This window comes from Pistacia vera, unplaced genomic scaffold (genome assembly GCF_008641045.1).
Source record: "Pistacia vera cultivar Batoury unplaced genomic scaffold, PisVer_v2 Contig71, whole genome shotgun sequence".
NCBI classification, from domain to species: domain Eukaryota; kingdom Viridiplantae; phylum Streptophyta; class Magnoliopsida; order Sapindales; family Anacardiaceae; genus Pistacia; species Pistacia vera.
The window spans coordinates 453585-478536 of record NW_022196568.1 but is presented as its reverse complement, the minus strand read 5'-3'; the positions used below and the strand labels follow the sequence as shown (position 1 = coordinate 478536).

The 24952-nt window shown below is 39.0% G+C and overlaps 1 protein-coding gene across 2 annotated transcripts; it reads left to right on the top strand.

Moving 5' to 3' along the window:
- Positions 1–1061: 1061 nt before the first annotated feature.
- Positions 1062–24915, top strand: LOC116114381 (autophagy-related protein 8i-like). Of its 2 annotated transcripts, XM_031400517.1 has the most exons (6): positions 1062–1262; positions 1397–1452; positions 1905–1957; positions 2182–2300; positions 2407–2452; positions 24845–24915. In XM_031400517.1, the coding sequence occupies exons 1-6, from the start codon at positions 1223–1225 to the stop codon at positions 24885–24887; spliced, it is 357 nt and encodes a 118-aa protein (XP_031256377.1). In that variant the 5' UTR covers positions 1062–1222; the 3' UTR covers positions 24888–24915. The 2 variants fall into 2 exon arrangements, with proteins under 2 accessions (XP_031256377.1, XP_031256375.1); XM_031400515.1 differs by lacking the exon at positions 24845–24915 and having other exon boundaries at positions 1066–1262; positions 2407–2664.
- Positions 24916–24952: the final 37 nt, after the last annotated feature.

Below are 24952 nucleotides of genomic sequence, written 5' to 3'. Positions count from 1 at the left end.
GCCGTTCACTAAAAAAAATGAGAGGAGTGTTACACATAGGCCGGTACACGATTTCGGTGCAGTTTTTTCGGTGTCTATAGCATTATTGTTATTCAAAATTTTCCAACTGATGTTAAACAGTAAAATTTGTTTATTCTCACAATATTATTTTATATTATTCAATTTCTTTTAAACTTTTTAAATTTATTAATTTAATTAAACACTGTCAACTTTTTTTAGAAATTATAAAAACGCTATAGCCACCCTCCGATAGTGGTAGCTAACTGTTCATATTTAATGAGTGGATTGAGAGTGTTTTTGATAATTTTTAATATTTTATTATATAAGTATTTAATAAATAAACAAATATAAAGGATATTTTTACTAATTTTTAAATTTTATATCGTAATATTTAATTTTTTTAAAATATTAATCTAAAAACTATTAGAATAATGAAAATGACCTTAAATATATGTTGACATCACGTGCAATTTAATTATTTGGTGATGACACTGACGGTGGCTTTGCGATTTTATTTTATAATACCTCCTTTAACTGGGAAAAGAATGAATTTCTTGACTCTTGAAGGTTACAGAGCCAGGATAGAGAGAAATTCTTGACTGCAGCCGATGCATAGACATCTCATCAATAAAAAAAGCCTTCTATGCGAGTTCCTCTCATTTAAGGCCTAGGCAATGAACATGTTCGACCTTGTTTTATGGAAATGTAGCCCACAAAGGTGCAGCGGCTGGGAAATGTTGCAGCTGGAGCTGGGTTGTCTAGGTGATGCCCAAGTATGCGAGCGGTGGGCTGAGATTGCCAGAAATTTTCAGTCTTGTTAAATCAATTTGGATTTGGGTCCATTGTTGAAAATGTTGGGGACAATGATGGTACCCACAATTTGTAATGGTCTTATTTTGGTTACAAATAACGATATTTCCATTTGTAACCAAAATAAGACTATCAAAGGGTTTGCAGAACTAGGCCCAAATTGAAGCCCATGAAAAAGGCCCATTGGAAACACTAAATCGTCAAAGCTGCAGAAATTGCTATTAGTTGCCGCTTGAATAGTTGGATTTGAGTTGTCAATTGTAACCGACACGCCACTTCTGCCTCGTTGCTGTCAACCAAACTCGTCTTATTTACGTTCTTTGTCTCGTCTGATTTTGACCCACCAAAAAAAGAATACCCAACACCAAGAAATCCCATTTTTCTCTTATCATTTGTTTGTGTTTCAAATTTGATGGGGAAAGTCAAGAGCTTCAAAGAGCAATATTCATTCGGTTTGTTATATTATCTTAAGTTTAATCTTTTGTTTTATGTTATCATGTTTTTGTTTTCTATTTTCCCCATTGCAGCTTCAAGATAATTTAATTTTTGTTTTTTTTAATTACTTTGATCTTTTGGTTATGTGTAGATGAGAGGCTTGAAGAGGCAAAGTCCATCATTGCAAAATACCCAGATAGAGTTCCTGTAAGTTTATGCTTAGTTTCATTTCTTTAGAATTGTTGGTATTGTTTCTAAGAAAGCATCATTGAAAATGGAGCATTAATTTATATCTTTAATTTTGCACGAATCCAATTTAGATTTAATTTCGTTAATTATCTTTAGACATTTATCACAAAATTTCATTGTTTTGTTCTGGTTATTCCACAAAGTAATTCAGGGTTTGATGTAGCTGTTTTCTGGGGAAAGCTTGATTATTTTGTGTGTGAATATTGTATGCCTAAATTTCTAACCGAAATGATAACTCAGAAAGCTTGAGAGAGATTTATGTTTTAACTTGAAGAATAAGTCAACATAGGTGGCAACATTTGATTGGAATCCGTTGAATTTATTGTTTGTTTACTGATTGGTTACTCTTTCCTTGTCGCACCCAATAGAACTTTACTTTATTTTTTTATTTTTTTTTTGCTTTTCAACAGGTGATTATTGAAAGATATACAAGAACAGATCTGCCTGATATGGAAAAGACAAAGTAAGCTCTAGCTGTATAGTTCAATTCTTATTATATCAGGAAAAATTCTTTATGTTTAATTGTTGTTCGGTTCTTGGAGCTATAAAGATTTCTATGCTTTAATATATCTCCTAAATTTGATGAAACCGAATTATTGAACAGGAATAACATGTGTTGCTTCATAGCATTCTACTTTTTCGTTTATAATTCTCACGTAAGCCTATATAACCTCTTGTTTGTTCCAGATTCTTGGTTCCTCGAGACATGTCTATTGGGCAATTTATACACATCTTAAGCACCAGGCTAAACCTGACTCCTGGAAAAGCTCTATTTGTCTTTGTAAAGAATACATTGCCTCAAACAGGTTAAAATTCAGTGTCATTTTGAATCTCAATGACATTTCCTTAATTTAGCTTCTGTTGCATACCGAGAATCTTCTAACGCTTCTAATTGTCATTTTTTATTTACAGCAAGTCGCATGGATACCATCTATGAATCTTTTAAGGAAAATGATGGGTTCCTGTATATGTGCTATAGCAGCGAGAAAACATTCGGCTGAGAAACATCATGTTTCCTGGTAAATATGTAAATATGTGTTCCTGCAATTGTGTGTAATTCACTTCCAATGGTTTGGCACTGGCTTCTCAAATGTAAAAGACAGCTTTTAATTGTTGGTACCTTCTGTAAATTTACAATCTTTAAGAAATAAAATAGCGCCACATTTATTATACTTTCTCTTACAATTCATTTGGGAAATTTGAGAACTTAGACAACTTATTACAAAGTACTAGCAATACCCCGGATGGTCACCTTTGCTTCAAAGAAGCAAACATCCTTCACCAGACAACCATTTGCAGGCTGAAGAAAGAAACTTAAGGGAAGAAATTTTGCCCAACCACTTTCCCGGCTTGAGGCACTGAACCAGTGATTCTCTGCACTGAACCAGTGATTCTCTGCAAGAGGAAGAAAATTATGAGCTCTCCTAATTTTCACAGAACAGTTGCACAAATCTCAACTTTTTCGTCTCATAATGTTAAGATCGATTTATAGACATAGTAAGATCATGTAGTAAATAAAATTGATCGATATAATCAAAGTTCTATTGTAATAAAGTCGCTGTTGTTAAGACTCGTTTTCCTTTTCAGCAGATAGTCCTGGCCTCACTTGATCGTGGATGCGCAGAGTATAGTCTACTATATTTTAGAAGCCGAGATAAGAAGTTATCTTTTCCTCAAACCAAGTACAGAGAAAGATGATTTCCATTTCCAGAGTCCTCTTCTTTATTAAGGAGTAGAACTACACTTCCTGCAACCAACCAATACAGAAGTAACATTTACTATTTACTCTATTCACCTTGAAGTCCAATGAAAAGTTGAGAGTGTATACCCATTTGGATCCTCAGCAGCAGTGAATTCTTTGGGAGTCATACTTTCCAGCTAACTAGAAAAGTTTTCAATCTTCCAACATTATTAAACTCGAGATCTTCGATCATATTAGACATTCTCCTTTGCCTGTGCTCTTTCTTTACTCACAAACACTTCTGCTCCCAGCGCACACGGTATCACCACCGGTATCCATTAGCATCATCGGTAAATACTTTAATGGATAATTGATCAAAACCCCATTCAGGTTTCAATCTATGGAATCGTCTTGTCTTTCCCTGCGAATCTAGCATAACATTGTACCAATATTAGTAAGAGTCACATGCTTAATTGGGTGCGGAAGATAAAAAATGAAGACAAAAATCTTGGATTAGAGTGCATGGATCACTTATCTACACGTCCGTCAATAATAGTTATATACACAACTACGGTAAATATACAAGAAAAAGTGAGGTGGCTAAATTATCCTACCACCTGAACTATCAAGTATTTGTCCTGGGTCTGTCAGCAAACAACGATAAAAACCTGCAGGACACCTCCCAACCGGAGGAGTGACCTTGCATCCGCCATGGCTAAGTAGAGAGATATGTGGTCTGACACATTCTCGTTTTTATTTTCCATTTGAGTGGAGTACCAGTTTTTCCTGCAATCATTATCATGCAAACAAAATAACTAAAATAATGGTGGTCTAAAAGATAAGAACCAGTGTTGATGTGATTTGGTTTAGGAAAGAAATACCATTTTAGCCTCGCCGCTCAAATTTCGGCCAGATTCATATTTCTCAGCGTTCTTGGAAGTATGAAATATACTGTAATTGTGGACGGGCCTAATGAGGTTGGTGGTGTGTTATGCTGATACAATTTCTTGTGATCCCTGCATATAAAACCATTACGTATAAGAGACACTAATAATGTAAGCTGATGATCATGTCCAAATGCACGTATATAAAGAGCACAAAGAGAATAACATCTTATACCATCCCTTTCAACAATGAACTACCCGCACCCAAAAACTAGTTTTTAGACAGGTGAGAGAGATACATTGCACAACAATCAGCTTTGAGACTCTATTTATATTAACAAAATAATCATAGAAGCTAACTTTCCGAACTGTATAAGTTCATTTAGTGTCCGTAAGGGAAGTAAAACTGTTCTTGTCGTACTGAAGGATCTGGAATTGTGTAACATGTAGCAATCACCATTCTATTCTGGACGTGTGAACCCAAGGTTAAATATTAACCCATATACCTTTCCCTCCATCATTCCAATCATAACTTAATAATTATCGTTTGTTACAAGCAATGGGTTTAGTATTCCATGTAGACTAGGTTAACTTAAATTCCGCATCACTCCTCTAGAGGATAGGTTGAGTGTTAAAGACTAATAAACCTAGATGGAATAGCCGGGTTTATGTTACAACAAGAGTATCAACACACAAGTAGTTAAGCTTTATGGAGGAAAAGGGCAACGTGTGACGTGGTTTCTGCTGATTTAAAAGTAAGCCTGTTCATCTTGTGGGTCTGTGCAGATACAGTCCTGGTGCTGTCTGTGTCAAATCACGATAGGTGAAGTCGCGATAGTCAGGGCCGTGAACGGGGGAAAAAAACCGTGGCGCAGCCCGCAATCGCTGAGTGGCTAGGTGGTGCGCCAGTGGGTTTTGATCAAATCTGGCACTAGACGAATTACTCCTAGCTTGATATTAGAGTATTTTTGTGGTTTCTCATGGATTGGAAAGGGCGCAAGCAACGCGAGGTGATCGAGTCTCCAAGAGCCTAAGAAAAGTGCGATACAATTACCACATGTCCACGGCACTTCCACAGTGTGAACGATTCGCAAATGTAAATACTGTGGTTGATAACTGTGGATAAACAAGCCTCACAGAGCAATAGAGCCACATTTGTTTGAGGGAGGAAATTGGAACTGAGTCAACGGACAGTGCATCAGAAATCCAGGACAGCCACCGCTCGCCCCCAGCAAACACCGCGAGACAACCAGGCTGGCAGAAAGTAAGTGGAATGACGACGGCCAACCATCCGCGGTGAGGCACTGAACAGTATTAGCTGTCAGAGAATGGGAAATAGATGAGCTTACTAGATATGTGTAGCTAGTGGCTGGAATTAACTTCCTGCCGGCGGTGTGAAGGAACGAGTATGGGACAACTCCACCTTACCAACTATGTGCTTGGCCTGCACTTGATCCAGGATTCGCAACGGAATTCAGCAATATTTTAGAACCAGGACAACAGTAGTTAATCTGCCGGAGCCAAGTACAGAGAAAGATGAGTGCCAGTTCCAAGGCGTCTTCCCTTTGATAGAGCGTATCTTCCTGCAACACAACAAAGACAAACAAATTACTAAAAACTTATCTCTAGTCTTGAAACACGGAGAGATAGTACACTTTTACTAAAATCTGATGAAGATACCCAAGCAGGGCACAAGAAGTCGGATGAATTTCAGAGTCTACTAAAAATAAGGAATTACAATAGAGTACAGGCCGAAAGGCGCGGCGCATATAAGCGGCAAAATTTAGCAGAGTTACAAGCAATCAAGCATATACTGTTTTGTTCAACAAAAAATAAGTAATTATTACTTTACGGTTTGCATATTACAGTTATGTATAGAAGTATAGTAGAACTAAAACTTGATTAGGAAAACGAATTATTGGAAATGGAGAGGACACACGACGAGGTGGAGAAGCACGTGATTATCCCTACGAGCAACGCTAACCTGACTCCTGAAAAGCTCTATTGTCTTTGTAATAATACATTGCCTCAAACAGGTTAAAATTCAGTGTCATTTGAATCCAATGACGTTCGAAATCAGCTTCTGTGGTACGAGAATCTTCTACATTCTAATTGTCATTTTTTTATTTCAGCAAGCTGGATACCTATGAGATTTTCAAGCAAATGATGGTTCCTGTATATGTCATAGCAGCGAGAAACATTCGCGAGAGAACATCATGTTTCCTGGTAAATATGTAAATTGTTTCCTGCAATTTGTGTTATCACCTCCAATGGTTTGGCACTGGCTTCTCAAATGTAAAAGACAGCTTTTAATTGTTGGTACCTTCTGTAAATTTACAATCTTAGAATAAAATAGCCACATTTATTATAACTTCTCTCAACATTCATTGGGAAATTTGAGAACTTAGACAACTTATTAACAAGTACTAGCAATACCCCGGATGGTCACCTCTGCTTCAAAGAAGCAAACATCCTTCACCAGACACCATTTGCAGGCAGAAGAAGAAACTAAGGAAGAAATTTTGCCCAACCACTTCCCGGCTTACGCACTGAACCAGTGATTCTCTGCAAGAGAAAGAAATTATGAGCTTCCTAATTTTCACATACAGAACAGTTCCACAAATCTTGACTTTTTCGCCTTATAATGTTTAAGATCGTTTTATAAACATAGTAATCATGTATTAATAAATTGATCGATATATCAAAGTTTCATTGTATAAAGTCACTGTGTAAGAATAAGTTTTACTTTTAGCAGATAGGTCCCTGGCCTTCTCTTGATCCTGGATGCGCAAGTAGTCCACATATATTTTAGAACGGAGTAAGAAATGTTAAGTCTGCCAAAAACCAGTACAGAAAAGATGATTTCCGTTCCAGAGTCATCCTTTAGGATAAGCTGCATCTTCCTGCAACAACCAATACAGAATAACATTTACTAATTAATCTATTCCCATTGAAGTCCAATGGAAAGTGTTATGAGTTATACCATTTGTCCTGCAGCAGTGAATTCTTTGGAGTCATAATATGAGGCTAACTTAGAAAGTGTCAATCTTCAAACATGCTTAAACAGCGAGGATCTTCGATCATGTAGACACTCTCCTTTGCCTTGCTCTTTCTTTCTAACAAACACTTCTGCTCCAAGCTCACACGTGTCATCCACCAGGTATCCATTAGAAGCATCGGTAAATCTTTAATTGGGATGAATTGATCAAAACCCCATTCAGGTTTCAATCTATGGAACCGTCTTTGCTTTCCCTGCGAATCTAGCGACAATTACCAAATAATTAGTTCACATGCTTATGAAGGAGTTGAAGATAAATGAAATTAGAGACCAAAATTTGGATTAGATGCATGGATCTCGTTATCTACACATATCAAAGGTAAAATTTTCCTACACACCTTGAACTACCAGTAGTTGTCCTGTTCTGATCAACAAAACAATCGAAAAACTGCAGAGACCTCCCAACCAGGACGGATGAACTTGCCTCGCCATGGCTAAGTAGAGAGATTTTGATCGACACATTTTGTTTTTATTTCCATTTGGGTGGAGAACAAGTTTCCTGCAATATTACATGCACATAATTAACTAAAATAATGGAGTCTAATATTAAAGAACATGTCATGTGATGTGATTTGGTTTAGGGAAAAAATATACATTTGTAGCCTCCAACTTCAAATTCTGCAGATTCTATTTCTCAGCGTTCTTGGAAAGTAATGAAAATAACTGTATTGTGACACATAATGATTTGGTGGTATATCTGATACGATCTTGTGATCCCTGCAATAATAACATCAACATGATAGAGACACTAATAATCTGAATGCTTATGATCATTCAAAGGCACATATATAAATACAGAAGAGAAAGAACATTTATCCCACCTTTCACCACAAGAGACTACCCATCACAACAAAACTTTTTTAGACATTGAAGAGATACATTTCACAAAATAGCTTTGAACTCATTTATATTTAACAAAATAAAGAAGCTAATATTCCAAACTTTAAGTTTCACTTAAAAGGTATTGCTTTTTTCATATTGAGCAAGCTCCATTCTATTCTTGGTAACGTGAACCCAAGTTTAGAATATTAACCATACCTTTCCCTCCAAAACATTCAATATAAATTATATATTATTTTTGTTACCAAGAATGTTTATTATCATCTTAGACTGTGTGTAACTGAAATCCCACATCACTCTTGTGAGGATAGTTAGTTGTTTGATACTAATAACCATATTCATAGACGTCATTCATAACATATTATCAACACGACAATATTTAATGCTTCATGAGTAGAGGCAACATGCCATAGAGGTAAAAGGCAACATGATGTTTTTTTTTTCTTGAAAAGTGTAAGCCCTTTTCATCATGTTTTTTTCAACTACAGGAACAATACAAGATTCCATAATCGTTATTGATTAACTTGCATATGAATTTTTATTTTTATTTTTTTTTATTTTTTGGTGTTTTTTCTACATGATAATTGAAAGGGTCTCCAGAAAAGACGTACAAATGGAATAATCCCACCCTACGCATATAACATGTCAACACGGGCAATTTATCCACATTTGAAACAGTATTCTCAATGTAAAATACATGGTTTTTATTGATAACTTGAGTAAATTACAGCCTTCACAAGTTCAATAGAGTGCCACTTTTAGTTTTTAAGGGAAATTGTGAACTGAGCCGACTTGTTACAGTGCTTCAAAGATTCCTAGGACAGTCACCTCTGCTTTCACCAAGAACACACCTTCGCTAGACAACCAGTCTTGGCAGATTAGTAAGTGAATGACATGATCTTGGCCAACCATATTCCTGCTGTGAGGCACTGAACCTTATTAGCTGTCAGAGATGGGAAAAATGAGCTTATCTAGATATGATTAAGCAATGGCTGAAATTGACTTCCTGCTGGTACAGCCTTACAAAGAGACATTGGTTGTCGTGTTGAAGGAACGAGTGTGACAACTTCTACCTTTACCAACTATGTGCTTGGCCTGCACTTGATCCAGGATTCGCAACGTGAATTCAGCGTATTTTTCGAACCAGGGGCAAGAGTAGTTAATTCATCGCCAAGTACAGAGAAAGCTGAGTGCCAGTTCCAAGGCGTCTCCCTTTGGATAGAGCTGTGATTTCCTGCAACACAACAAACACAAAAAATTACTAAAAATCTTTACATAGTCCTTGAAACCCAGAGAGATGGTACATCTTTTACTAAAAATCTGATGAAGATTCCAAGCAGTTGTCACAATCTACTAATAAATAAGATGAATAATATAACTAAACTTCAGGCCAGTAGGCGCGGCTGCATATAAACGGCAAAATTTAGCAGAGTTACAAGCAATCCAGCATATATCGTTTTTCAACAAAAATCGAAGTAATTATTACTATCTACGGTTATGCTATTACAGTTATGTTGGAAGTAGTAGTTGAACTAAAACTTGATGGAAAACGATTATCTGGAAATGGAGAGTGACATCATCGACGAGTGGGAGAAGCACGTGATTTATCCACTCTAAGCAGAAGGCTAAACCTGACTCCTAGAAAAGCTCTATTTGTCTTTGGAAAGAATACATTGCCTCAACAGGTTAAAATTCAGTGTCATTTTGAACCTTAATGACGTTTCGTGAAATCACTTCTGCTGAGTACCGAGAATCTTCTAACGTTTCTAATTGTCATTTTTTATTTACAGCAAGTCGCATGGATACCTTTATGAGTCTTTCAAGGAAATGATGGGTTCCTGTTATGTGCTATAGCAGAGAAAACATTCGGCTCAAACATCATGTTTCCTGGTAAATATGTAATATGTGTTCCTGCAATGGTGTTTATCACCTCCAATGGTTTGGCACTGGCTTCTCAAATGTAAAAGACAGCTTTTAATTAGTGGCACCTTCTGTAAATTTACAACTTTAAGAAATAAAATAGTGCTACATTATTATACTTTCTCCCACAATTCACGGGAAATTTGAGAACTTAGAACAACTTTTACAAAGTACAGCAATACCCCGGATGGTGACCTCTGCTTCAAAGAAGCAAACATCCTCACCAGACAACCATTTGCAGGCAGAAGAAAGAAACTTAAGGAAAGAAATTTTGCCGACCCACTTTCCCGGCTTGAGGCACTGAACCAGTGATTCTGCACGAGAAAGGAACAATGAGCTTTCCTATTTTCACATATAGAACAGCAGCACATCTCGATTTTTCGTCTTATGCATTTAAGATCGTCTTAGGACATAGTCAGATCATGTAATAAATAAAATGATCGATATATCAAAGTTTTGTGTAATAAAGTTGCTGGTAAGAATAAGTTTTACTTTTACAGATAGTCCCTGGCCCGGACTTGATCCTGGATGCGAAAGTATAGTCGTATATTCTAGAAGTAGGAGTAAGAGATGTTAAATCTGCCAAACCAAGTACAGAGAAATATGACTTCCAGTTCCAGAGTCTCTTCCATTGAGATAGAGCTGATCTTCCTGCAACAACCAATACGATATAACATTTGGTAATTTTAATCTATTCACATGAAGTCCGATGGATAATGTTATAGTAATCCAGTTGAAACCAGCAACAGTGAATTCTTTGGAGTCATAGATTCACAGTCTAACTTAGAAAAGTTTTCGATCTTCCAAACATACGTGAACTGCGAGGATCTTTGATCATTTTTAGACACTCTCCTCGCCTGTGCTGCTTTCTTACTAACAAACACTTGTACTCAACCTATACACGTGTCATCCCCGAATCCTTAGACATCATCGGTAAATACTTAATTGGGATGAATTGATCAAAGCCCCATTCAGGTTTCAATCTACGGAACCGTCTTTGCTTTCCTGCAATCTACGCATACAATTTACAAAAATTAGTAAGAGTCGCATGCTTAATCTTGTATTAGTGCATGATAACATATAGAAGGTAAAATCACAAACAGAAAAGGTGAGACGTGGCTGAATTGTCCTATACACCTTAGCTATCGTGGGTTGTTCAGGTTCTGTCTCAAGCAAAAAAATCGAAAAAACTGGACAGAGACCTCCCAACGCGGGGAGTAAACTTGCATCTGCGATGGCTAAGTAGAGAGATATTTTAGTCTGCCACATTCTTGTCTTTATTTCCATTGTGGTAGAGAACAATTCCTGGAATCATTATCATGCACAATTAGCATAAAATATGGATAAAAGTAAGAACAGTGATGTGATTTGTGTTTAGGGAAAGACATATACCTTTGTAGCCTCCAGCTCAAATTCTGCAGATTCATATTCTCTGCATCTTAGAAAGTAAGAAAATAACTGTTGTGACTGTATAATGATTTTGTTGGTATCTCTGATACAAGTCTTGTGATCCCTGCAATAATAACATAAATATGAGAGAAGACTACTAATAATGTCGAATGCTTATGATCATTCAAAGGCTCATACATAATACACAAAGGAAGGACATTTATACCATCCTTGTCACCAATGAGCTGCCATCACAACAACATTATTTGCAGAAATTGAGAGAATACATCTCACAACAACAGCTTTGAATCTATTTATTTAAACAAAAAAAGAATGCTAATTTCCTAACTTAAAAGTTCTGCTGAGGGTAAAATGTAAAAATAGCTGTTGTGCTTTACTTAAAGGATTGTTCTTTTCACATTGAGCTAGCATCCATTATACTTGGTAATGTGAGCCTAAGTTAATAATTAGACATCTTTTTAGGTTTAATAAATTGCTGGTCATATTTGTTTATTATTAATAACATCTATATGAATGAGAAACCAAACTAGTAATCGATATAGTCCATCATAATAGCACATCAATACATGATATCAAATAATATTAATCTGATATAGAAGGATAACATTAACTAACAGTGTATAATGTGTGTTTATATCATGCTTTTCTGTGGTGTTGAGTATCTTTGGGAAGACACGTGCTTCTCTGATTGAACTACAAGAACAATACAAGATTTTATTAAGGGTTAATTGATTAGCCGCATATGAAAATAGTGCCACATTTTTATGCTTTCTCCCACAATTCATTTGGGAAATTTAGAACTTAGACAACTATTAAAAGTACAGACATACCTGACGGCACCCTGCTTCCAAGAAGCAGACATCGTTCACTACCCACTTGGCCGAAGAAAGAAACTCAAGGGAAAAAATCTCTGCCCAACCACTTTCCCGGCTTGAGGCACTGAACCAGTGATCTCTGCAAGAGAAGGAACATTATTAGCTTTCCTAGTTTCACATATAGAATAGCTGCGCAAATCTTGACTTTTTCGTCTTATAGACATGTTAAGATCATCTTATAGACATAGTAAGATCATATACTAAATAAAATTGATCGATATATCAAAGTTTTTGTTGTATAAGTTGCTGTGTAAGAATAAGTTTACTTTTAAAAGATATGTGCCTGTTTCCCTTGATCCTGGATGCGCAGAGTACAGTCTACATATACTTTAGAACAGGAGTAAGAGATTTAAATCTGCCAAAACCAAGTACAGAGAAATACATCCAGCTCCTCTGTCTCTCCTTTAGGATAGAGCTGCATCTTCCTGCAGCAACCAAACAGAATAACATTAACTAACTTTAATCTATTCACATTGAAGTCCAACGGAAAAGTGTTATGAGTGATACCATTTGAAACCAGCAGCAGTGAATTTTGGAGTCATAATATTCAGATGCTAACAGAAAAGGTTTCAATCTCCAAACATGCTTAAAACTGCCGATCTTGATCATTTCTAGACACTCCTCTTGCCTCTGCTTCTTTCCTTACTAACAAAAACTTCGCTCCAAGCTCACACGTGTCATCCACCAGGTATCCATAAGGCATCGCTAATACTTAGTTGTGAATGATCAAAACCCCGTTCAGGTTTCAATCTATGGAACCGCTTTGCTTTCCCTGGGGCTCTAGGCATACAATTTACCAAATATTAGTAAGAGTCACAGGCTTATTGAAGGTGTTGAAGATATAATGAAATTAGAGACCAAAATTTGGATTAGATGCATGGATCACTTTATCTAGACGTCCGTTCCATAATAGAATATACACATATCATAAGGTAAAATTAACAAGAAAAAAGGGAGGTAGCTAAATTGTCTACACACCTTGAGCTACCAAGTAGTTATCCTTGTCTGATCAAGCAAAAACAACCGATAAACTGCAGAGACCTCCCAATCAGGAGGGAGTGAACTTGCATCTGCACGGCTAAGTAGAGAGAAATGTGGTTTGCCACATTCTTGTTTTTATTTCCATTGTGGTGGAACAAGTTTCCTGCAATCATTATCATGAAATAATTAACTAAAATAATGGAGTCTAAAATTAAAGAACATGTGATGTGTTTGGTTTCGGGAAAGAAATATACCATTGTTACCCCAGCTTCAAATTCTCAGATTCATATTTCTAGCGTTCTGGAAAGTATGAAAAATGTATTGTGACTGTATAATGAGTTGTGGTGGTGTCTCTGATAAGATCTTGTGACTCTGCAATAATAACATCAACATGATGAGACTACTAGTAATGTTGAATGTTATGATCATTCAAGGCACATATATAAATACACAGAGAAAAACATTTATACCAGCTTGTGGCCTTAACCAATGCGACTGGCCATCACACAAATTATTTGCAGAAATTGAAGAGATACATGTCACAACAATCAGATTTGAACTCTATTTATATTTAACCAAAGAAAGCAAGCTGAATACCTAAATTAAAACAAAATTAAAACTTATCCTTTGCTTAAAAGGATTACCTTTTGAACATTTAATAAGTATAAATTCTATCTTGGAGTGTCAACAAAATTACGAATATTAATGTTCAGTGAGTATACCATGTGCAAATACTCAAAAATTTTACTATAAAAAGAGAAGTATAAAAACTATGCCAATGATTGCAGGATAATGCAGTCCAACCAAGGCAAACCATAAGAAAGTTTGGATGATGTTTGGGTTCCTGATCGCCGTTTCAGTCAAAAAGTTGGCATTATGTTTTGGATTACTGAAGAACCAGATTCAGACCTGAAATTGGGCCATTATAATTATCAATTTGTCTCAGATCCAAGGGCAGCCTTGCCTATCAGTTCCACAAGAGGTGTTACACAGTAAATTAATATGTCCCAACAGAAATCACATCATCAAACAGGAAAAAGCAGAAAGATCAATGCACATAAAATTCATAGGAACAATTCTTTACAAAACGCACAAGCGAAACTTAAAATTTTTTTCATAACAGTAACCTTTCTTGCAAAACAAGACAGGCTCCTAATAAAGGAAAAGCTAGAGCTAAGAAGATTCGTTATAACACCTCCAAATCACTGAATATCAACACCAGGAAAACAAAACAAATACTGTCTGTAACTGTATATGGGATGAAACCCCTTAATAACCTTGGTTTCAACAGGAGCCTACATCATAATGGCACTTTCACCCACCAAAAAAAAAAAAGCGGCCCCCTTCGCTATGAAGATTGGGCCTTGTGTACCCCAAACTTATCAGCTTCTCAGCCAACTTCTTCCCGCAGTACCATATAATATATATTAATATATAATAAATATAATATCAGCAACAAGCTCTAAACACACAACAACAAAAAGAAGTGATGTTAACCAAAACACAAACACTGAGAGAGAGCCAAACCTCAAGCATAGGACTATTCTGGTATACTGCAAGCTAAGATCACATTGAGACCGGTTTTATCACTGCCACAACATTTATATCAGCTAACACAAAAACCTTACATCTATAAAACATGTAATCCAACTCTCATACAAATATATACCGTGAGCTAAAATCTACAGTTACTGGAAGAAGGTCTGATCCTTGTAGTGAGGCCACTGAAAATCTATGTACCTGCATACAAGAAACAAGTGTAAGCTTACGTAAACACCGGCGTGGTGTCTGTCGCGTAGGCATTCTAACGCCAGGCAATAAGGCGGATGAGAAATTGTGAGGGCTAAGGGAAGGAAGGGTTCCGAAAGTTAGTCGAAGACGAAACCACAACTTAGGGTGTAAACTCTGAGGGATAAGACTGTGTCTTGAAGTATGTGGATTTAGATTGAATGCCAAATATAGGTGGGGCCACGTATAAGTAGTCTAGGATCTCATATCCTAGTAGGACTTGAATCCATAATGGTAGAGGTTTTGCAATACAGTGGATGTGCCTGCGGTTCCAAATCGAAGCTGTCAAAGATGAAAATGTAGAAAGTGTTGATAAGGGTCATTACAAAGCTTGGTTGGCTGTTGTTATATCTTACAGCAACTAGGCAGACATCCATGTTTGCAACTACCTACTGTCCAGTGTATGAATCGCCCAAGCAAAAACACAATAGAGCTGCAAAAAGAGTGCTCAGGTATTGGAAGGGGACACCAGCTTGGAGTATGGTACAGGAGGTCAGAAGACTTTGGTTTAATCGTTTTTCAGATAGTGCTGGGTGTTCAGTGGAGGACATGAAAAGCACTTCAGGGTACTCTCTCCGAATCATGGGCAATCTGCGGAGTCGAAGAAACAAGAAACGGTTGCACAATCCACAACAAGCAAGGTACATTTCAGCTGCAGCTACTATGAATCAGGATGTCTGGCTGAGAAAAATCCTGAAGATGTTGAAGCTGAAACAGAAGCATCCTACTGTGATAATGTGTGATAATCAATCAGCTGTGGCTATGGCTAAGAATCCAGCCATCATGGGAGAACTAAACACATAAAGATCAAGTTCCATGCAGTGAGAGAAGCTAGCAGAAGGAGAAGTAAAACGGTCCACTGCAATGGTGATGATCAAGTGGCTGACATCCTAACTAAGGGATTACCAAACCAAGTTTGAAAGCTTCAGATCAGACTTGGTGTTTCCAGCAAATTATCAAGAGAGGATTGAAGCATTGATAATTTGCTGGAAAATTCAGTTAAGTAGTTGTTTTGGATGAGTTTTTGGTACAAGTGAGCAGGCATCCCTTTTTTCTGCCTAAATTGAAGCTGCTGGAGTTGTTAATTTTGTGACATGTTTAAGTGTAACAGCGTAAGATAAGCTGGTATTAAGTTGCCACTTTATTTTTTTTTTTAATTTAAAGTCTGAATAGGTGTTGTGTTGGTAAAACGTAACCGTTGTTTATATTTCAAGTTTCAGTATAATGAAAAAGTCAGTTCACTTTCAGCATTTTTCTCCTCTTTCTTTTTTAGAATCTCCGGCCAAATACCAACACATATATCTGTTTTGTTCCAAAAATCGAAGTAAATATTACTATCTGTTATGCAACGGAAACATAAACTCTAACGCTAGCTTATTGAATAAATAAACAAGTAGTAAAGCATAAATATTGCCAAAATTAAATGCAAAAATAAAGAATACCAGGAATTCGAGGTTCGGTATTAAAACCTACGTCCTCGGGCCTGCAAAAAAGCTCCCTATCTCCAAATGTATTACAAAATTTGGGCAATACAACAAATACCCGAAACAAATGGGGTACAACAACTTGCAAACTAAAGGTTCCTTAAGAAAGAACCCTAAACAAAAAGATATAATGGAATTACAACTTGGGATACAATTAACATTGATTTAGGTCCTTATATATAAGCCCCAAAAGTTTCCCACTTTTCAATCCTAATCATGTGGGACAAACACCTTTTCTTGGCCTATTACATATAAGTCCCTAAACCTTTCTCATTATCATTTCTATCCATGTGATTTTGCTAAAAGCCATTTTTCAACAATTCTCCACCTTGGCGAATTAGCAAACCTTCAAGTTTTGTATTCTTCTGTCAATTTTGCAACACCTCCAATGTGCCAAAAGCACAATCAACTCGCAGGATGTTGATCAAGTTCAAACAGTGATTGAACTTGATCATTGTCACTACTTTTGTTAAGACATCTGTAGGATTCTCAGTAGTCCCAATCTTCTCTAATAAGATTCTCCTCAAAAAATTTCCCGCACAAAGTGGTAACGAACATCTATGTCTTGTGCGAAAGTGGAATACTGGATTCTTTGCTAAGTGAATAGCACTCTGACTGTCAGAATAGATAGTGATCTTCTTCTGACTAATTTTCAATTCATCAATAGCCCTTGTAACCAAATAGCTTCTTTCACAGCCTCCGTACTGCCATGTATTCTGCCTCTGTAGTAGACAAAGCAATTGTAGACTGCAAAGAAGATTTCCAATACTGGAGCTCTAGCAGAGTAAATACATATCCAGTAGTGTGACCGACGCTTGTCCAAATCACCAGCATAATCAGAATCAACATAGCCAACAGCAAATTGACTAAGATTTCATCTCGCTCAAAAACCAAACCAATGTTTACAGTACCTATAATATACCGTAAAATCCACTTCACAGCTTGCCAATGTCCTTACCAGGATCAGCATAACCTGCTCACAATTCCAACTGCATGTGAAATGTCGGGCCTAGTACACACCATTGAATACTCAAGCTACCAACCGCATTGAATACGGAACTTTTGACATATACTCTCGTTCTTCATGCGTACTTGGAGATAATGACGCACTAAGCTTTATATGAGGAGCAAGTGGAGTACTTACAGGTTTTGTACCTTTAGTTATGCCAAACGTTGTAAGACCTTCCTTAGATCTGCTTTTGTGTCAACAAACCTGCCATTTCCTATCTCTATTATCTCCATACCGAGAATCTTTTGGGCTTCCCCTAAATCCTTCATCTCAAATTCTTGATTTAGTTGAGCCTATTATCCCTTTCTCTACATTCTTTGAAGCAATACACTATCATCAACATATAGAGTAGATAAATGATAATGCACTGGCCTCCGCATAAAGTATCACCTTCGTGATCCATTTCGCGCTTGTTCAAACTCACAAGTTATCCTTGTGTCAATCTTTTATCCAACGCCTGACATCCACTAACCAGTCAATACCTTCTTACACTGCGTCTAGGAGTTCAACATCAGGAATTGTCGTTCAACTCCTCGTTTCTTCATCCCAATGACTCCGGGTGGCGGTGGATATAATTCCTCGTTCCAATCACAAGTGAGAAACGCTTTTCACACACGTTGCGTCGTTTGAGCAATCCACGCCAACATAAATTTTCTATTTGTGGAGAATGAATCCTTTTACAACTTGTCTTGACCACACTTACACGTCTTATGAAGTCTTCTAGTGCCTTGCGGAGCTCCTGGGGAGCGAGGCGGCACCTAGCCAACTCTTTCGCCTATATCGGAGTGTCTTCAACATGCGGAAAGTCTCTGCCGCCCCCCCCTCTGGGGCAAGATACCCTTGCAATCCATGCCGTCTATGCTGGTATTGAACAACCGCTCCAAGGTGCATTCGTATGGAGAGACTGCAGCTTTTCTGTTCAGCTTTTTCCTCCCCTTATGAGGTTTCGAACTGTAGCTACTTCAGTAAGTGGAAGGCTGCACCATCGGTCATGGGGAAGTGCCAGTAGGCCACCGTATCAGCAAAATGAGCACGGCGCGAAGTTCTCGCGCGTGGCTATTAACATCCTAAGGGATCGTTGTGAGGTTCTTGGGAAAATCCCGTCTTTCATCTCCCAAGGAATCCCTCTATCAGAGGAGTCGCATTTTCCAGCTGGGCCTAACTGATGTTGTTTTCAAACTCCACCTGCTGCTGATGTATGCTCCACCTGTTGCGAGTACGAAACCTTAACTCTGGCTCCTATCTTTGCGTTTAACATGAAGACTCACAATGTCACATCCTACTAACAGTTTTCTTCGACTTGGACACCAAAGACGGTATCCTTGCACCCTGAGGGAATCCCCAGAAAAGCTGCTTTCTGTGCTCTAATGATCAACAGACGCTTTCAACCATGAATAATCTCAGTGGAACCAAAACAGTAAAGAGTCATAGAAGTTTTAGACCTCAGGTTCTCTCCACAGACATCGAGCTCTCCATGCTGCTCCGTGCTCGGAGTGCTCTTAATCTCTCTGCGCAAGGCAGTGCATTAGGTAGTACGAATTGAGAATGACACCATGATTAACGGCCAACTCACCCAAACGCTTGCCAACCCAGAATGTGGACAACATACCTCGAACTTCGTCCAGTAGTGTCAAGCAATGGTCTCGCACACCAACCCACTTCGGTTGTGGTGATTTCTTACTGAAAATTGACGTACTATTCCTTCGCTTGGCAAACTTTAAAAAGAAGTCACGATACGATACTCCCACATATCTGTCGACTGCTTGATCTTTCTGCCAGTCCCTATTTCAATCATCTTTTCCATGTAAGGGAAAACACCAAGTACGTTTTTTATACTTTAGTTTTTTACTCACATACCCCAAACCTCTTATTCCTTTAGTGTTTTAACACATACCACCCAAACTCTTCTGGAAACATCTACAAAATGACAAAATAGTGCCATAACCTCCCAAAGATGTTTGTTTGTTGGTAGGTCCCACACTCAGAATGAACATAATCCAAAATACCTTAGTATTATGGTGTGCGTGCCGAATTTCACTCTTGTCTGTTTTCCCCCCACGAAACACAATGCTCACTTAAGCCCAAATTGACTATGGTCCCTTGTCGCCTCATTTTTCCAACATAGAGCCCCTCTCGCCTGCGGATTCAACCAACGAGCTAAGGGTTCTCGCGTTCCCCCCCCCGTGGTTCTCTAGCGACCTTTCATGCCCCCCAAATGCATACGCCCCGCCACGGCTGCATCATCCTCTTTATCTCGCCATCCTGTGGGCGCCTGCGGACTCGGACAATGCGCCTCACTACAAGACGCCGTGAAAAACGGGACTGGTCATGAACTGCCACTCCTGCCCCGTGCTGTTCTCCTCTAATGTCTGAGATAGAGGCAGGGGCAACGGGGGCGACAGACGGGAACAGCGGCCAGTGCGAGTGGACCATCAGGTGCTGCAACCGCATGGAACCGAGCCCAAGGGGGGAACAAGCGCACATGCCCATAGAAACAACGCCAACCGCAAGGTCGTCAAAGGAAAGGGAACCCGCCGTAGGGGGGACCATATGGAACGGAACTACAACCTGAATCCATAAGCAACGCACGGGGTGCCAAGGGAGGGTAACTCGAAGGAGCCACCACGAAAGCAGATCTCAGCCGCTGTGCACCAGCGTCAACCACCGGACATATCTACACAGAAGACGGTGCCTCTTGCCGGTGGCACCGGCGCACTCAAGCCGTCTGCCAAGGCCCGTCGCTCACTGAACCCAAAAAGCACGGGACCCGAGGGAGGGCCCTTGGGAACGAGAAGCGCCCCTGCGCGCCGGCGGAGGGACCGCGGAGGGGTATCGCGTGCGCGGCCGCCCGCGGGCGACAGTCAAGCGGCGCGCCAGCTCTTGGCCCTCGCTCGATTCGGCAGCGCTAGGCCCGCCGTCGGACCGTCGCCGAAGCGCTTGCCCTGATGGGGACAGAGCTATAACAAACTTCGGCAAAGGACAAGGGGGCATGTCCTCACCCTAAGATGGACGAACGAAATAGGGTCCAACGCATCCGGGAGAGAGCCCGGAACACACGAGGTCCCGGATCTCATCGGGAATGGGTCAGCAAAGGGTACAACTCCCATTAAATCGTGAACTCATGACATCAGATGGCTACGTTGATGGTGGACCTTTTCCGCCGGGCTCAACGGAAGACGAACCAGTCGTGGCATCAAAGAGGACCCTCCGAGGCGCATGGCACGGGGCTGCAGTAGCGCGTCGGGCCAGCCCGGCCCGAACGGAGGGGCAGACGGGCGCGGGCCCACTTGTCAGGGCGAGAGGTCTGCGCCGCGGACAGAAGGACAGACGCGAAGCAACCCACAGGCTGGGTAACCGGCCACCGCCCACCGAATCGGGCGCTAGAGACCTCGTTGGTTCGTTGGGCCCGCCCCCAGCAGCGAGAGCGAGAAGCCGGCGGACTCATCAATCTGCGCCATTACCCGCACGCTGCAGAAGCCGCAGCAAATTTATGGTGGCATCAAAGGTGCAACACCTAAGGGGGCATGTGAAGCGGGGAGCAGCGGGACTTACCGCCGGATTGTGTGCGGCCGCCTTCGGCCAAACGGGCTGACCCCTCCGAACGATGAATCCTGGACCCGGTGAAGGCCCATTTTATGCCTTACCAGTGGCTTGGCGTAACAAAATTCCCAAGAACCACGCTCCACACAAGGAGGATATCCATAGCGACCAACAAAGTGTAACAAGACCCTAGGTCAGGAGGAAGGGCGAAAGTGGAGTAATCTCCGCACCAGAAAATTGCCCAAATACACTGGAGGGGGCCCCAAGGGTGCCCACTTAAAATCCCCGGCTCCTGAAACGTTTTAATCACATACTTTGGGGGACTAGAAGGTTTCCCGAGACGGGCATAACCAACAAATGCTACTCACCTGTCCTAAAACCGAGGCTCTGATACCATCTGGCTAGCAACGAACTAAACTCTAAACGCAAGCTATTTGATGATTATAAATATCCAATTTAAGCATAAAAAGGGGGCCAAAAGTAAATGCAAAATAAAGAAACCAGGAATAACCGAGTTTCGGTATAAAACCTACTCCTCCGCGGTGCCGCTGCAAAGAACTCCATCGATCTCCCAAATGATATTACAAATAGTGGGCAATACAACAAATACCCAAAACAAAGGGGAGATACAACAAAACTTGCAAACTAAAGGGTCCTTAAAGAAAGAACCCTAAACAAAAGAAGTATAATGGAATTACAACTTGGGATACAATTAACATTGATTTAGGTCCTTATATATAAGCCCAAAAAGTTTCCCACTTTTCAATCCTAATCAATGTGGGACAAACAACATTTTCTTGGCCTATTACATATAAGTCCCTAAACCTTTCTCCATTATCATTTCTATCCCATGTGATTTTGCTAAAAGCCATTTTTCAACACTATCTACGGTTATGCATATTACAGTTATGTATGTAGAAGTAGTAGTTGAACTAAAACTTGATTAGGAAAACGGATTATCTGGAAATGGACAGTGACATCATCGACGAGGTCGGAGAAGCATGTGATTTATCTGCATCTTAAGCAGAAGGCTAAACCTGACTCTTGGAAAAGCTCTATTTGTCTTTGGAAAGAATACATTGCCTCAAACAGGTTAAAATTCAGTGTCATTTTGAACCTCAATGACGTTTCGTGAAATTCAGCTTCTGTTGAGGACCGAGAATCTTCTAACGTTTCTAATTGTCATTTTTTATTTACAGCAAGTCGCATGGATACCATCTATGAATCTTTCAAGGAAAATGATGGGTTCCTGTATATATGCTATAGCAACGAGAAAACATTCGGCTGACAAACATCATGTTTCCTAGTAAATATGTAGATATGTGGTCATGCAATTGTGTGTAATTCACTTCCAATGGTTTGGCACTGGCTTCTCAAGTGTAAAAGACAGCTTTTAATTGTTGGTATCTTCTGTAAATTTACGATCTTTAAGAAATAAAATAGTGCCTCATTTATTATACTCTCTCTCACAATTCATTTGGGAAATTTGAGAACTTAGACAACTTATTACAAAGTACTAGCAATACCCCGGATGGTCACCTCTGCTTCAAAGAAGCAAACATCCTTCACCAGACAACCATTTGTAGGCTCAAGAAAGAAACTTAAGGGAAGACATTTTGCCCATCCACTTTCCCGGCTTGAGGCACTGAACCAGTGATTCTCTGCAAGAGAAAGAAAAATATGAGCTTTCCTAATTTTCACATACCGAACAGTTGCACAAATCTCGACTTTTTCGTCTTATAATGATAAGATCATCTTATAGATCTTATAGACATAGTAAGATCATGTAGTAAATAAAATTGACCGATATAATCAAAGTTTTTGTTGTAATAAAGTCGCTGTATAAGAATAAGTTTTACTTTTAGCAATTAGGTCCCTGGCCTGCATTTGATCCTGGATGCGCAGAGTATAGTCTACATATATTTTAGAAGGAGGAGTAAGAGATATTAAATCTGCCAAAACCAAGTGCAGAGAAAGATGACTTCCAGTTCCAGAGTCTCTTCCTTTAGGATAGAGCTGCATCTTCCTACAACAACCATTACAGAAATAACATTTACTAATTTTAATCTATTCACATTGAAGTCCAATGGAATAGTGTTATGAGTTATACCATTTGTAACCAGCAGCAGTGAATTCTTTGGAGTAATAATATTCAGAGGCTAACTTAGAAAAGTGTTCAATCTTCCAAACATGCTTAAAACTGCTAGGATCTTTGATCATTTCTAGACACTCTCCCTTGCCTGTGCTTCTTTCTTTACTAACAAACACTTCTGCTCCCAACGCAGAAGTATCATCCACCAGGTATCCATTAGAAGCATCGGTAAATACTTTAATTGGGATGAATTGATCAAAACCCCATTCAGGTTTCAATCCATGGAACCGTCTTTGCTTTCCCTGCGAATCTAGGCATTACAATTTACCAAAATCGTATTTATATTTAACAAAATAAAAGAAGCTAATATTCCAAACTTTAAAGTTTCATTTTTAAGGGTAAAATTAAAACTGTCTGTTGTCTTTTACTTAAAAGGATTGTTTTTCCGACATTGAGCAAGCATCCATTCTATTCTTGGTAATGTGAACCCAAGTTAAGAATACTAAACCATATACCTTTCCCTCCAAATCATTCAATATAAATTATATAATTATCTTTTGTTACCAATAATGTTTATTATTATCATTAGATTATGTTGTAACTTAAAATTCCGCATCAAACCCATAAGAGGATAGTTGAGTGTTTAAATACTAATAAACCTATATTCAATAGACGTTTATTTATAAAAAATTATCAACACGACAATATTTAATGCTTTTATGGAGGTAAGAAGGCAACGTGACGTGTTTCTTCTGATTTAAAAAGTGTAAGCCCTTTTCATCTTGATTTTTTCAACTACAAGAACAATACAAGATTCCATAATGGGTTAACTGATCAACTTGCATATGAGATTTTGTTTGTTTGTGCTTTTCTACATGATAATTGAAAGGGTCTCCAAGAAAAGACGTAGAAAATTGGAATAATCCCACCCTAAGCATATAACATGTCAAACGGAGCAATTTATCCACATTTGAAACAGTATTCTCGAATGTAAAATACATGGTTTCTATTGATAACTTGAGAGTAAATTTACAGCCTTTCACAAGTTCAATAGAGTGCCACATTTTAGTTTTCAAGGAGGGAAATTGTGAACTGAGCCGACTTGTTACAGTGCATCAGAAATTCCAAGGACAGTCACCTCTGCTTTCACCAAGCAAACACCTTTTGCTAGACAACCAGTGCTTGGCAGATTTAAGTAAGTGAATGACATGAATCTTGGCCAACCATATTCCTCCTGTGAGGCACTGAACCAGTATTTAGCTGTCAGAGAATGGGAAATAATGAGCTTATCTAGATATGGTTCTGGCATAGTGGCTGAAATTAACTTCCTACCGGTCGTGTTGAAGGAACGAGTATGTGACAACTTCTACCTGTACCAACTATGTGCTTGGCCTGCACTTGATTCAAGATTCGCAACGTGAATTCTACTAGAGTTGTCGACTACTTCAACATTATTGGGTTACGCAGACGCATTCGGAGGTCCCGTTGCCCAGTCAGCGAGCGAGGGCCCAGTAGTAACCTTTCTTGTGTAACAAGACAGGGCTCCTAATAGTGAGCGGCCGGGGGTCGTGGGGGCAGCGCCCTTGCGCCTATAGGCGGTTTGGGCATTTTCCTTGTATAACCGCTATAGAATTTCTTTAAGTTATTAATTTCTTATTGGGTTGGACATAGGAATAGAAATCCTTGTAAACTAGGTTTTGTTACTTAAACCTAGTATATAAACATACTTTTATCTTGTTATGAGTGTGATAGCAAATTATAGAACAATTCATTCATTGTAAATGATGGGTTCCTGTATATGTGCTATAGCAGCGAGAAAACATTCGGCTGAGAAACATCATGTTTCCTGGTAAATATGTGTTCCTGCAATTGTGTGTAATTCACCTCCAATGGTTT